General features: G+C 43.6%; 1 protein-coding gene across 1 annotated transcript in view; it reads left to right on the top strand.

The window, feature by feature from the left end:
* Positions 1 to 13,847, top strand: part of LOC133344482 (uncharacterized) — a 46,872-nt gene extending 33,025 nt beyond the window's left edge. Inside the window, exons 11-17 of the mRNA XM_061554457.1 lie at positions 1,899 to 2,068; positions 4,071 to 4,207; positions 5,098 to 5,237; positions 7,036 to 7,215; positions 7,969 to 8,201; positions 12,967 to 13,112; positions 13,807 to 13,847. Of these exons, the coding sequence (XP_061410441.1) occupies positions 1,899 to 2,068; positions 4,071 to 4,207; positions 5,098 to 5,237; positions 7,036 to 7,215; positions 7,969 to 8,201; positions 12,967 to 13,112; positions 13,807 to 13,847 (1,047 nt within the window). The remainder of the gene's footprint in view (positions 1 to 1,898; positions 2,069 to 4,070; positions 4,208 to 5,097; positions 5,238 to 7,035; positions 7,216 to 7,968; positions 8,202 to 12,966; positions 13,113 to 13,806) is intronic.
* Positions 13,848 to 14,459: the final 612 nt, after the last annotated feature.

A 14,459-nucleotide genomic window follows, 5' to 3' on the forward strand; every position in this document is an offset into this window, starting at 1 on the left:
ACAAAAGAGACGCCAAAGCTGCATCATGCGGATATAGAACACGGCAAATTGAAATACATCATCAGGATCAGCAGTTGTCAATCCATTGCGGGATGAAGGGTGCATCAACTCACAGCCATCTCTCACAACTTGGCTAAATTGTGTGCAAACAAAACGAAGTAAAATGCAGTTCACAACTGGAGAATACTCGGTAATGTGTGTGTGTATGTCGAGGGCAATTATTGAAGGTGGAGGCTGCAAACGAATTTCAATATCACAGTAAGTTTGGTGAACGGTATAATAACTATGAATAATGTACTCTTGTTGACAGTATGGCATGAGTTTCCAATGGCATGGGTTTGTACACATTTCACGAGCCACTCCTTGTTTGGTGGAAACACGCCTTCATACGCGAGTACATGCTGTACTGGGGCAAACGTGATGTGTGTCACTGACAGAAATGATCGGACGCCGTAACTTTGCTGAGGCAGTTAACATTTTACAGGTCACGGGGCAGATATCGCCTGAGGGCACAGAAAGTGGAAACCAACGATCACCGTAGTCACGTGACTTTTGTGGTAGCGTCGCACCCTTGAAGAAGAGCTCCTTAGCTCAATGGTCTTTGCCAAGGAAAAACAATTCTGAACTTATGACAAAAATTAAAATCCTAGGAAAAATGTAACCCCTCCCCCCATCCTTGTATTCGGTGCTTCACTTAAATAACGGATTTATGCCTTTAATTGGCGTTACTTTTTCCAAATCTGCACCTCTGCAACTGTGACTTTGTCATCATCACGCTCTATTGAGCAAGATGACACGCACGGACAACGTAGGTGTGGGTCCGGAAAGCAAAGGATCTTGAGTCTCGTGCAATAATCGACGTGCCATTTAACGTGCCGCTTCCGGTGGAAGGACTGCATCTGAACCCGCTTCAACAATGTGGGGGTCAAGTAAGGTCAAACAACCCCCATGGCGACCGTGGCGTGGGGCAGCAACCACGTAGCCGTAAGTTTGGCAGAGGGCTTAACATTATGGTCATTATGATTATTTTGAAGGCGTATTTAATCTCATCAGCTACGATGATTTGGTTGTTAAGGTAAAGTATGTTGAACTTCTTTCGCACACCGTACGTAGCCAACCGTGCTAATCGGAGGTGCAAAGAGGTAGTAGTCGTGGTAGTAGTATTGAGATATAAAAAAAAATTATTTCATTTTTGAGATAAGTTCTTTGAGGTGTGGAGTTGCTTTTCTTTACAATTCACAATACCCACTTGCATCATGCAGGACTATTGGTTGAGACCTATTCAGGAGGCTAAGTTATACATGACGTTACTAACTCAGGGAGTTTTACAGAGTAGGCGTACGATGGCATTCATGTGCTTTGCTAAAATTAGTTGAACTATCATGAGTGGCTGTCGATATTCGCAAAATCGGCACTACAGAGACATTCTTTCGAGGAGACGTATTAGGTACCTTTTTGCTCCGAATGTATTCGACATTGTTCAAATGAAATAATAAAAAGACACGTCGCTAAAACGAAATTTGTTCTAAAGAAAAATTACAATGAAGTATACGAACATTAATGGAATAGCTGTATGTATGTATGACTTTATGATGACAATGTTCTCAACGACTCTCCGATGTGTTTTCGAGTTCGGGACATGCCGTTCGACTTGGTGTCCAACGCTTTTGCTCCACGTGCTGGAAGCTCCTTCAGGAACAAATCCCATCCCTTCGGGGAACAGTTCAGATTTTTCCCCAAGAATCTCCCAGCACCTCGAGCGAAACGCCCCGACGTCGTTCCGAACGGCACGCGGCGACCCGAACACACCGCCGAGTGCCACGGAGCGACCGTGGGAAACCACGCAGCAGCGTTACGTTCACTCTCGCACACGTGGCCGCTCGCCTTACACCCTGCAGACGGTGCTCACGTGGCTCGAGAAAGAGCTGCAGGGCAACAGCAGCGGCAGCAGCGGCACCTTTTGGGGTCTGGGCAGCACGGACGTCAGCAGCGTGCGAGTGGCGCTGCGTCAGGCCCGCCTCTGGCTGCCCCTGCTGCGTCAGTCGGCGCGGGTGTACGACTGGAGCAGGTCGGTCACCTCTCGCGTCGGTTGAGCGCACAAGTAAAGATCAGAATCGGTGTGTTTTTCTGTGTACTGCAGGAGGAATCCGATGAGTCACGGAGTCCCTTTTCACAAATGTCCAGTAGGAGGCCACGGGGTCAAAAAGTCATAACAACAAATAATACGAAAACACAATAGGAGTGCAAAGTATAGGAAAGATCAGTACATCGCGAATATAAATGTCTATTTTTATTTTATAAACAGAGCTCTTTGATTTGTTTTGGTTATCATGTGTCATGTCTATTTCCCAAGACTCTCTTTTGGAGTTATCCTGCGTGCAATGTTTTGTATTGCAGTCTTATTTTAAGTTATTTTGTTGTACCTTAATGCAGTTATTTACAAGATTATAGCTGATGCAAGTTTTTTTCAGTCAAACGTTTCAAGACCGTCTATTTGAAAGCTTTGACCCTGAAAGTTATTTATGGCATCTCGTTATTCCACATTCCATTCACGTCTTTTTTGCTGTAATGGCAGTCATGGAGAATGTAATATTTTGGAATGAACAACTGCAACTCAGCAAAATCTGAATGGTAGTTGATATCCACCAGAATTGCATACGTTTGGTACAATAACCCTTTGGCCAAATTGTAAAATAAATTCAATATTGACTTAAAGCTTTCGTGACTGCAGGAATATATATTCTATGGGTCTTTCGGTAAAGCCACGTAGATAGAACAAAATAAAATCACGACGTTTTGATCGCAACACAAGCAATCGTCTTCTCACCAAAAGACGATTGCTTGTGTTGCGATCGAAACGTCGTGATATGATATTTTTTTTCTCCCTACGTGGCTTTACCGAAAGACCCATAGAATAAAATAAATTAGTTTTCCTCTCATTCATACGAATTTTGTAATAGTAGTCACGTGTAAACAATCCCCTTAAAAAAATCATCATCTCCACCTATGATAATTCCATTCCTGGATGAAGGCTGCAGCCAAACATTTCACGGTAAGTAAAGTCACGTAGAAGGGAAATAATAAAATAATAAAAAATAAAACATAATAAAATAATTCTCACGACGTTTCGGCAACAACGCAAGCAGCCGTCCTCAGGTCAAGAACAGGGCTGTCGGGAAGACAGCGTCTGACAGACCTGTTCTTCACCTAAGGACAGCTGCTTGCGTTGTGGCCGAAACGTCGTGAGAATTATTTTATTATGTTTTATTTTTTATTATTTTATTATTTCCCTTCTACGTGACTTTACCGAAAGAACCAAGAAGATGAATCCCTGCAGTCACGAAAGCTTTAAATCGAAATCTCACGGTAGCTGCGGCCCCCTGCCTGGCGGCCAGGAAGGCGCAGTGGCCCCCGTTGTGGCCGTGACCTCCAGCATGCCATCCCACTCGGTCCACTCCGACTGTTCCCCCGCCAACGTCACAGACATCCGCAGCATCACGTGGCTCGTCAACCTCGACATGCGTGGATAGCCGTTGCCTATCCGCCGCCTGAGCTGCCATTGTGTAAGAGGAGGAAGCTGGTTGGCACCGGCGTGAAAATAACATAGGACGTTTTAACTTTACGTCCTAAGGTACTTTGTCTTGGGACTTCCGCAGAAGTAAGTTCTTGGGAGTACAAGTGACTTCTTTGACAATGCTATAGATACATGCGTGCGGTGCATCTCAAGAGAGGCTCTCTTCTCCAGTTCTCCTCGTGACCAGATTTGCAAGGCAGAGAGCATTCCAAATCAAGCATTGATTGACACACGCCAATCAAGTGATTTGCGTGAATTAACTTGTCGCTGCGTATCCAGCTTTAGAGTTTGGAGTTGGGCTATACTATTGCATCAGGGCTGTGGTTTTTGCTACCCAGCCACTGCAATCGTGCCCGATGATGAGAAGACGTGGACCGGCTGGGTCACGCCAAAGTCACCAGAGTGGGCATTGCGTGCAACTGCATTTCGTCGCACCCTGCTCATGAGTCGTGACTGTGCTGCTGCTGCTGTTGCTGTTGTTGTTGTTTTCTTACAGCGAGGGCTATGCCTGGGCGCTGGGCGTGGCAGAACAGGCGTTGGATGGCCTTCAGTTCGGCGCGGAGATTTCAAAGGTCCTGCAGGCTGTGCAAGCAGTCAGAGATGTGATTCTGCACGCAACCAAATTGAATACAGGTAAAATGTCACGTGACTGATCCGGTCTCGTTTCCACACTCTGTGGCTTCGTGCATTATTTCCCTACCCCCAGTAAGTAAACATTTGTTTTTTCGATAGTCTTTGTGGTAAGAACGTTCCTGTTCACTGATTTGAAATTGCATGCGTGAAACTACATATTATGGGCTAAATTTGCATATTGTATAAAGCTGTTTTCTATGGATATTTAGTAGAAAATCGCCAGCAATTTCAACCAAGCGTACAACATTCCAAGCGCACATTCCTCCGCACGTCGAAAAAAAATAAAGACGCTCGCCATTTCCGTGCAGTGTCATGATATGTGGGCACAATTAGACGCCGCGATATCAATCCAAATTGCGCTGTATGGTAATTTCACCGTGACAGTTGTGACGGTGCTTGCGTGTGTCCGTATTTAATGTAGCTCTCAGAGACATCGTCTTGTCTTCTGTATGAAGAAAGTCCACTGACAACTCAACGAGTAACCGCGAGTGACTCTGTACATTTGGGTAGTGAGACAACCCTATTCAGAGACAACGTAGATTCTAGTCTCGAGACAACTCGCAGATGATGGGGACGACCAGATCCACCGACGATTCCCCACACCAACAGCCCCCAGGTCCGGCTCGCGCCGGTTCTTATGCCTCGTCCGGTCCGACCACGCCCCCATTCTCGAACTTTCCTCGCCGCACCTGCCTCTGTCAATCTCCGCCCTGATTACACTTTCTCACCATTGGATCCCGTGCTCCCCCTCACGTGACCCTGTCAACGCTCGTCCCACCAATCATCATCGGCATGTCCATTAGTAACCATGGTCCCGGGGAACCATACTGTCCCTCTATCGCTCCGCACTGTCTTTACACGTGTGCACGTGTGTGTTTGTCTTTGTCCAGAGCTGCTTGTTCTGGTCAGGCAAGTGGTGACCGTCATCGCCGAAAACATCGACTTGATGGCCTCGGACGCCAACCGGCGGGTTGACCTCCTTGGGCAAATGATTGCCGACGTTGACGTCTTCGTCACTGAAGTGAAGCAGGTGAGACAAGGCGTGTCACTCGCCATGCTTTGGTCTTCTCTAAACACTTTACCTGTTTGTTCTGCAGGCCTACACGAGATCCCTCGATGAATTGTTTATTATTATCATGACCTCATTAGCATATCCAATTCACACGTGTTTGCGCACAACCAGAATATAGTTCTAATGATGTCATCATATATCAATATCAAACATATTGCTTGTGCTGATAGCTCGTGCAATACAGGTGTGTTTTACTCACCTGTAATGCATTGACATTAACTTCAAAGCGTTTAATCTGTGTGCAAGCTATCCACTCACAGCCAAGCGATTGGTCACATTTGTAATCCAGACATTTCAGTCATTAAGTTAATTCTACATTTGAATAAAGTGGCTGGCCATGGACTCTCCATAGAGTCATTGCTTTATGATCAAGGATAGAGGAATATCTGCGGCCACGCATTACCATTCACATTGACTGCTAAAACAACTCAAAGAAGCTCACCACGTTAACCATGAACACTGCATTTATAACTAGAGTCCTGCATGTTATCTGCTTTACTCGAGCACAAAGACACACACACACACGTGCCACAATTATATATGCCATGTTACATATCATATATGTAAATGGATGTTGTTGTATTTTGGGTAGTGGACTTTGGGGCATAGAGAGTGAGGGTTTAAATAAAGTTAACAAATTAACATTTTTGAACCGACATAAAATCACGTTTATATTCGTGAACATTTTCAAACCCTCATTAAGACACTAGAAGGCGGTTTGGCAGTAGCTGTCATATATAATGAGTGACTACAAATTGTAAATGTTGTGGATTTTATTCTCCAACACACCGGTGGGCTGAAGCAGTAAACTAATCGTCGCGTTGTTCACGTGACAAACCTCACTGGCTGTGTCGGGTGGTGGAGGGTTACGACACATTTATACTTACACGATCTAACCCAGGAACCTTTATGACGTACAATTATTATATATGTGTTTTTATTATTCCATGCTGTGTTCTCTTAATCAGATTTCAAAGTTAGTATGTATTCTTTTTGTAAGTTGCTCATATTTTAAGTGTTGGGCCAGGGTGTATTTCATCTATACACATGGCAAGCAAAGTGCACGGACACTAGCAGTAGCTATTGCACCACAGGCCAAGTGCACTTGGTGTCACAGGCTTGAGTATTCTCGTGCTTACTTGATAAGTGCAAACTAATCATGAGCGTCGTTGTGGAGTAGCACATGAAATAAGTAGACGATACGCCTCCTGCACATCCATATCTCTCCCGCGCCACATATACAACTCAAGTTTGTCTTTCTGCACATCCCTTCAGCCTTGGAGCCTTCTGACATGCGTGCCTCGGGTACTCTGGTATACAGGACAGGTTTATTGGGTCTGATTTGTCAATCCACCACGTAGACGTCATATTGTTGACAGGTAGCATTATCCCCGTGGCAATTTGAGCCAGGTACCCTGAGGTTAAATACTGATGATGTACAGAAGGATCTTATGACCACTTAAGTGTTCAGTGACATTAATTATCACCAAGACACATAACTCACAACGTGCTTCAATTTCAGCAGCAGCGGCAGGTACTTGTCATTAGAGCAGCCGTGTATTTTGATTCTCACAAAAAGAACAACCCTGTTTTGGAAGCCTTGAGTTGTTGCTATGGAGACCGGGAGACCGCTGATCGATGTGAGTCGTGATTTCTCGCTGAACGTGGAGACTGCTGCCATCTCGCTCTCCATTGGACGCCTGCACCAACCCTGCACCAACCCGTCGCGATCTTGTGGTTTTGCCCGCATCTGCAGAAACTGCAGCAAAATCGGTCGCTGAGTTGCATGGACCTGATGGTGCTGTGGGACATGCTGCCCGCGGACATCCTGACCGACCGCCAGACCGTGCTCTCTGCCGTGTGTCAAGCGAACACGAGCGGGTCCCTCGGCAACTTGACAGCGGCGCTCGGTCACTACGAGGCTCTGCAGCGGGCTGTACGTGCAACGCCAGCGACGTGCCACCAACTCCGCAGTTGTCACACACGCGCGCATTTATTATACTTTGTAAAAAGCTGCGCTAAGGCTCAAGCCTAATTGTCAAGGGCACCCCTGCTTGAAATACGAGTGCGGTGGCATTCACAACCGTGTAGCATTCTTCGACCATTGTTAAAGCACCTCCCTCCCCCCCATGATATACTGCTGGCAGCCCATGTCAACAACAACTGAACAGATTTGTCATGTAGAAGGAATTCTGACAATCTGTTTACGATCTGCAACCCATGTCATGGGGCTTTAAGTGCAGAGAAGGAATTTAAGTGCAGAGAAGTAATTCGCGTAACATGTTAGGGTATTTATTTTACCAAATACACTAATTTAAATCAAAATTAATTACAAGTCATAGGTTATCGTACAAATAATATGCAAATTTACATAATATAATATCGTATATTATAAACAAGACACCATGTGCATATATCATGCATTTTTATTGCAGTATATTGAGCTTAATTTGTACTTAGAAGCAATATACTATCAATTGTATTGTTCTGTATATATATCGAAACTATCATATATGCTCCTGCATTTTTCCCTGTACCTTTTACACCAGACATATCCCTGTCGCAAAAGAAACACGTCACCAGTAAATGCACAACACTTCGATAAAAGTGTTGAAGGTACACGCAACTTCGGACCTATTATCCGGCACTGATAAATATAATCCTTTGCCTGTCCGCGCGCGTCTCCCAGAGCACCACGCTGGCGATCCTGGTGAACGGGAGCCAAGTGGCACCCAGCGGACAGCCGCCAAGGGTCTCCGAGCTGTACGCAAACTGGCAGAGCGTGGTGGATGCTGCCGGAGAGAATGTGGACGCCCAGGCGAAATTCTACAGCTTCCTGCAGCAAGTGTTTGGTGTGATGCCATCACCACCCAGCAGCACGGCACTGCTGGACTCCTTTTTGGAACACCTACTCATCAACCTGTGAGTTATTTGAATGTATATGCCCATAAGAGATGTTTTGCAAAGAAGCCAGTGGGTTTTTTTCGTTATTGTACCTTCCCATCTGTTTAAATAGTGGAAAAAAAACATGTTCCATATACAACAGGTAGCAAGTAAGTAATGCAAAAGCTACAAAGTAAAACCACCCGTTATATTTTGACCTCGTATATGGTGATTATTACAATCATGATATATGGTGTTTATTAAGGGTATAATGATCCGTAAATGTGTAGTGACGTAAATGGTGTCACTCGGGTGTTCGCGTAGTGCAACTGTGCGTCTGGAGCCTCTCTCCAGCACCAGAGTAAGTGCGGCATGTCAGCCAGCCCCGGGGGGCATAGTCCCGGTGATGGCCTGAGAGAGAGGGGAGGTCGTGGTGGCCTGAGTGGGGCACGTGATGCTCGCTCACGATCCTTCGGGAAAGGTCTCGAAAGGGGCGTGGCCAAAGGCGGAGCGAGGCCACGCCCAGGAGCATCACGGGGCAGTCGCGAGAGAGCTCTTGGCTCACACTATGGGAACCTCATTTGCCAGTAAAAATATGATAATTAGTTTTTTACCATGGCAACAAAACTGACACCTTTTTACAAGGAATCATGTTTGCATAGACTGCAATACCTGCAGTCATAATACAATCATCAGAGTTATGTCTTTTGTTTGTATTATGACTGCAGGTATTGCGGTCTATGCAAACATGACTCCTTGTAAAAAGGTGTCAGTTTTGTTGACAGATAGAAGGGTAAAGAACCAATTATCAGTTCTTGGCTCGTCTGTGGAGTCAAGTCGGGGTCCCGCGTCTCGTCGTCTCTGGGTCTTCGTCTCGAAGTGAACTCGCTACTCACTTCGTGAGCCACATCGCCTGCTATAGAACCCGAGTTACGTTCAGTGTTACCCGCTAGGGAAGTTGTAAAAGTGTTGCCTCCCAGTCCAGAGTGTGTGCCTCCCTGTTGAACACTACAAATGCATTGATTAAAATGTATCCTTATGCTAACGATAATTGTATAGAATTGTGTGGTAATAATTGATGGTGGTATGTGTTGTTGTAGATCCTGTTCTTTCTGTTTAATCGGTTCAGATAGCCAACTTTTTAATATGAAAATAGTTATTTGGAAAATATTTTCCTCTTTAAAAGAAATGCATAAATGACAATAATACATCCTTATATATTCTTAGGTTTTTTCGGTAAAGTCACGTAGGTTAAAAATTGAAATTAAAATTAATAAAAGGAAAATAAAAGAAAAATACATTTGTATTTTTTTTATTTTTTTTATTTTACTTTTATTAATTTAAATTTTTTACCTTACGTGACTTTACCGAAAAAAACCTAAGAATATGAATCATTGCAGTCACGAAAGCTTCACATCCTTATATCACATCATAAATGTTCAGTAACATCGGGTAGAGGTTAAAAATATAGAGAAATGAAAAAGACAAGCACACAATGAGCAACATGCCAAAGGGATCATAATTTTAACGATAATTATACAATATTGGTGGTTTTATGTGTGATCCAAAACTTGCGTAAGAATATATCAGTCGAGAAAAAAAGTTGTGCGAGTAAAGACTGAACTGGGTTCATGGCCTAAAGGTGCACTTTAGGCAGCAATAACGTCGCTGCGTCTGTCAAACAGTGATGACTCATGCATTAGACTGGCAACGGAATTTCACGTGACAGGTTCAACACAATGATTCATTATTGACAACCCACGACTGCCCAACACATTCATATTCTAGTGGAACAAGCCGACTCGTACGCCGTACGAACGAAGGGGGGAGATTCTTGACAACAATCGTTCTGTTGCATTGGCACAAACGATCTGCCTTGTATGTGGCAGCTTTTTGCATTCGTTGAGCAATCACCATTTCCGCACGATTGATGCAATAAGACGCCTTATTGCCAAGTACCATGGGAAAGTTTCTCCGAGGGCCCTTAAGGTTTTATTGATATGCTGTGATTGGTCATAAAGGTTCTTTGAAAAATACACGTGTAATATATTTATGAAACCAATCACGTGCATTGCCACATGTCTACTGTCACATCGGTAGGTCCCTTTCGTATCAGATATACGATAAACACACCAAGAACTACAAGTGTGACTGAAATTGTAATTCATACATTATTTATTGTATCCTATACTTTATTCATCATCCAAGTCACAACCTCGCATGATCTTAGATCTAATAATAATTAATCCAGCACCTGCACATGGGCTGATTTCATCGCTCCATCTCCTCGGTGGATGTCCTCTCGAATGTGCCCCGTAATGGCTCTTGACCATCAGGCACCACCTCTTCTTCTGGGCCTGCCCAAGCCCACAGTTTGATGTCATTCACCTGCATCTGTTCTTTTTTCTGTCTCTCAGTGTAATTCCAAGAATGCATGTCTCCACGCTTCTATGCACACTTTTACGTTTTTGTCATCGTGACCATGTTTCTGTACCGTATGTTATGGCAGGTAGTACACACAAATTTAACAAACAAAAACCTTGTTGAATTGTTGAAGCATATTGGTATTTTACCTTCAAGTATAAAGTTCATATTTCCTAAAGAACTCCGACCTGTTCTCATCCTCTTCTTTGTTTCATTACTTTGATTCTGGTCGACCTTTAATAGCTCTCACCCAGATATACAAATTGTGCTGTGTATACAATTGTGTTCCCCCACACAGATATATGCAATCGTTTAGCAAACTTGTTGTCCATGATGTTTGTTTTGTTCATATTTATCCTGAACCCAACTTTCTACGCATCTTTATTTATTAAGTTCTTATAATTCACCAACTCCTAGAAAAAGCAACTGAATGGCTAAATCACTTATAACTGAATTCATTGTCCACGTGAAATCATCATGATAGTCAACCACATTAGAAACCCGGATTTAGTAAAGGTTATTCCACCATTTATAACATACACACCGTCAAAAAATGTATAGGAAAGATACATTTACGTGAAATACCATTATGCCAAGCTTTTATCGACCATGTTTAGGCATTTGATTAAGTGGAAATAGAAGCAGTCTCCCACGCTGACATGGAAGGATGAAATAATATTTAAGTTGAATGCTTAAAGCCGAGGAGGAAAACTATCGTTGTTGGGAGGCAAGAAAGTGGGGTGAATGACAGAGGGACGATGGGAGATGAAGAGAGAGACAATTAGAGTGCAGCACTTGAGTCAATACGTGCAAATAAACCACGCAACCCAAGGTCATGGCACTTAGGACAACCGTAGTTAGCAGTTTTATTGTAATGTTATTGCCATTTTCTACACCACAATTTGAACTGTGTGCCTGCGATAAAGTCGCTATGTTACTGCACACATCTCGAGAATGACATTTGTAAATTGACTCCACAGCAATGGAAAGTCTTTTATAAGATGCTGAGATGCCCTCAGCATCTTATAAAATTACAATGAACTTTTCCAACAGTAAAGTCTTTTAATTTTGGATAATAAATGAAATGCTCTTGAATAATATGATATGCGGCATTCTTTGGAGTGCAGGAGAACGCTACAGAAAGCAACCTTCCACAAATTGCGTCTGCTCGCTTGCTGAATGCGCATTTCAAATACAATGGATGTGCGTGTAAAGTGTTTTATGAAAGCTGCATGGATGGCACATGGGAATGTGACCCCATGGGCAGGTCAGTGAGGGGTGTTCCTCCTTTCAGTAACTTGGGTTTATTATAGTAAGCAAGTCGCCATATTTGTTACAATGATTCTACAATGGGCCCCATGTCAAGGATTAATAGGCCACTTGAAGGATTTTTCAGGAAAAAGTCGCGTGACAAATCTCTGCCAATCTCTGACACGGGGCAGACTCGAGTGTGAGATTACCAACATTATTCTGTCTCGTGACTTAATGCCAAAAGCACATTCAGTTGCGATATACCAGAAAGATTTTAAAGAAATGCGAACAGCATGCGCCCGTAAAAATGTGCAACTGAATGCTGGTGGTGCCCATGGACATCAGACTGCATCTAACAGCCCCAAGATGGGCCGTTTCAACACGCTCATATATCGTGGAAATATAAATCGCAATAAACCATAACCGTCAGGCTTTAAAAAACAGTAGATTTCAACAATTTTACACTCGTTACTTGCACAGTTGGTAGGAGTAGTGGGAGTCGCTTTCTGTAGCTGGTATTGTAAACATTGGGGATGATGACGTTGTGTTTTGGGACCGAACTTGCAAACCAGAGGACGCCGGTTTAATTTGGACTCCTGACATGGCAAGTGAAACAATGGTGTAAGTTTGTTTGAATCCACTAGCCTCGCACTCCACAGCAGCATACTGCGGAGGGGTATACCGCAGTGGTGGGGTAAAGTGTGGGTACTTGCACTGGCATGCACAAGTTATTGCAGGGCTGCACCTTTACCATGTAGGCCGTGGAGACGTGGAGCACCTTTAAGTTACTGAGTGTATGAGTAAATGAAATAGATGGAAATCAATTTTCATATGAATGCCACAATTATCTGGTAATGGAGTCGTTTATTTATCAGTGGTGATGAAAAATTTGTTGTGAACGAGTTGGCATTTGCAGTTCAATGAATAATTTTGTCTTGAAAACTTTGTATAAAAGCTCATGTACTTTTGGATGTCTAACAATATATATATAGCGCAGCAACTCGCTTCCTGACTGACGAATTGAATTACATCACGTACTGAAAGATTATCATGGATTTCACTCTGTATGTTTAATTTTTTTATTAAATCTACAACATTGCTTCCCGTCGTACCTCTCGATTGTCTGCAGGATGTTGGACGTCACCGATGTTGTGGGCATGACGGTGCAGCAGACACTGGGATGGCCCAGCATGGACCAGCTTGTCAATGGCTTGCATTGGATCATCTCCACAATAAACCAGCAAAATACCACCAGCTTTACGAGCAAATGCGAAGGCAAGCGTTATAATGTGTTATTAATGTTTCGAAAAATATATCTGTATATGTATGGGCTACTGCCGTGGTGCGATGGTTGGCAGTTCGGTTTCCCAGCGCTGCAGTTTAAATAATGGAGCACGTTTTGTAATGTCTTGCCCTCTGTCCACCCTGCAGTGGGAATTGTTTCACCACAGTTAGTCGATCTTCAGGTCGATTGTGGTGGAGTAAGCATGGGTACTTTCAACTCTGTCAAGGCATCTGGCCAGTATGGAAGAGGTCAACATTCCCTTCATCGAGAAGCAGCTTTTCCTGCTGATTTCCCCATGCTGATCTGGCTTTTAATTTCCCCACGAATGCTGAGTCATTATTCTGAATAACCCCAGGTTATTATTTTTTGCAGCCGCCAATACTACAAACTGTGATACTATAATATCGCAGAAGATGCACATTATAAGCAACAAAACATTGTTTCATAACACATTTCCGCAGGGCACGCCCAGAGAATTGCCGACATGCTACATGTTAGTTATGGCTTTAACCTCTGCAGAGCTGTGTCTTAGCTGTGTTACATTTGACGTATTCCCAATTTTACAAAGTTAATGAATGCCTGTGCTTATAATGGAGAGCTGTATTTGTTCCGTAACATGCAATGTGCTAAAATGTTCGTGAAATGAATTGGAATCCTGGCCTGTCTGCTTGCACTTGGGTATAGCAGGAGAGCTGGGAGATTTCTGCAGGAATCTTGATCGTTAATAGCATTGCATATGTAATGGCATAGGGAAACTATCGTGCCCACACAGGTTAATAAGGCTATGTGTTACATATAATAAAACAACTAACAGGCTCTAGCACTGTATACATTGTATCACATTGAATAAATATCACACAAATGACTAAAGTCACTTATGGAAAAGCAACAAAAAATGCGATGCGCCGCAATTCATAAGAAGTGTGAACGCATTTTGACGCGATGCGGGTGATGTGGTGGTCGCTGCGTACGTGTTGTATAAATGTGCCGGAATCAAAATGCGGCCGTCTGTTTATTGCCCAACAGATATTTTCTCCGTCCCAAATGTAACGCTGTGGGCGAACGCTCCCGTGCCGTGGAGGGGCCTCATCAGCGAGATGATCGTGTTCAAAAACAACGCCATGACCAACGACGAGCTCATACCAAGGTACACGCTCAACGTCACTCACTCGTCTTGCCAATATTACAATCGCGCAATTGTTGTGACGAAAGACGCAATTCAACAGCCAGAAAAAAATGTGACAAAAAATGTACCCGTGCCTTTTAGGCTGGAATAAATGTCACTTGTGTCGGCGGGGTGCTGATTATATTTTACTTGTTGGTACCACCTGAAGTGG

This window comes from Lethenteron reissneri, chromosome 20 (assembly GCF_015708825.2).
Source record: "Lethenteron reissneri isolate LAM-NWPU_2019-01 chromosome 20, ASM1570882v1, whole genome shotgun sequence".
NCBI lineage: Eukaryota > Metazoa > Chordata > Hyperoartia > Petromyzontiformes > Petromyzontidae > Lethenteron > Lethenteron reissneri.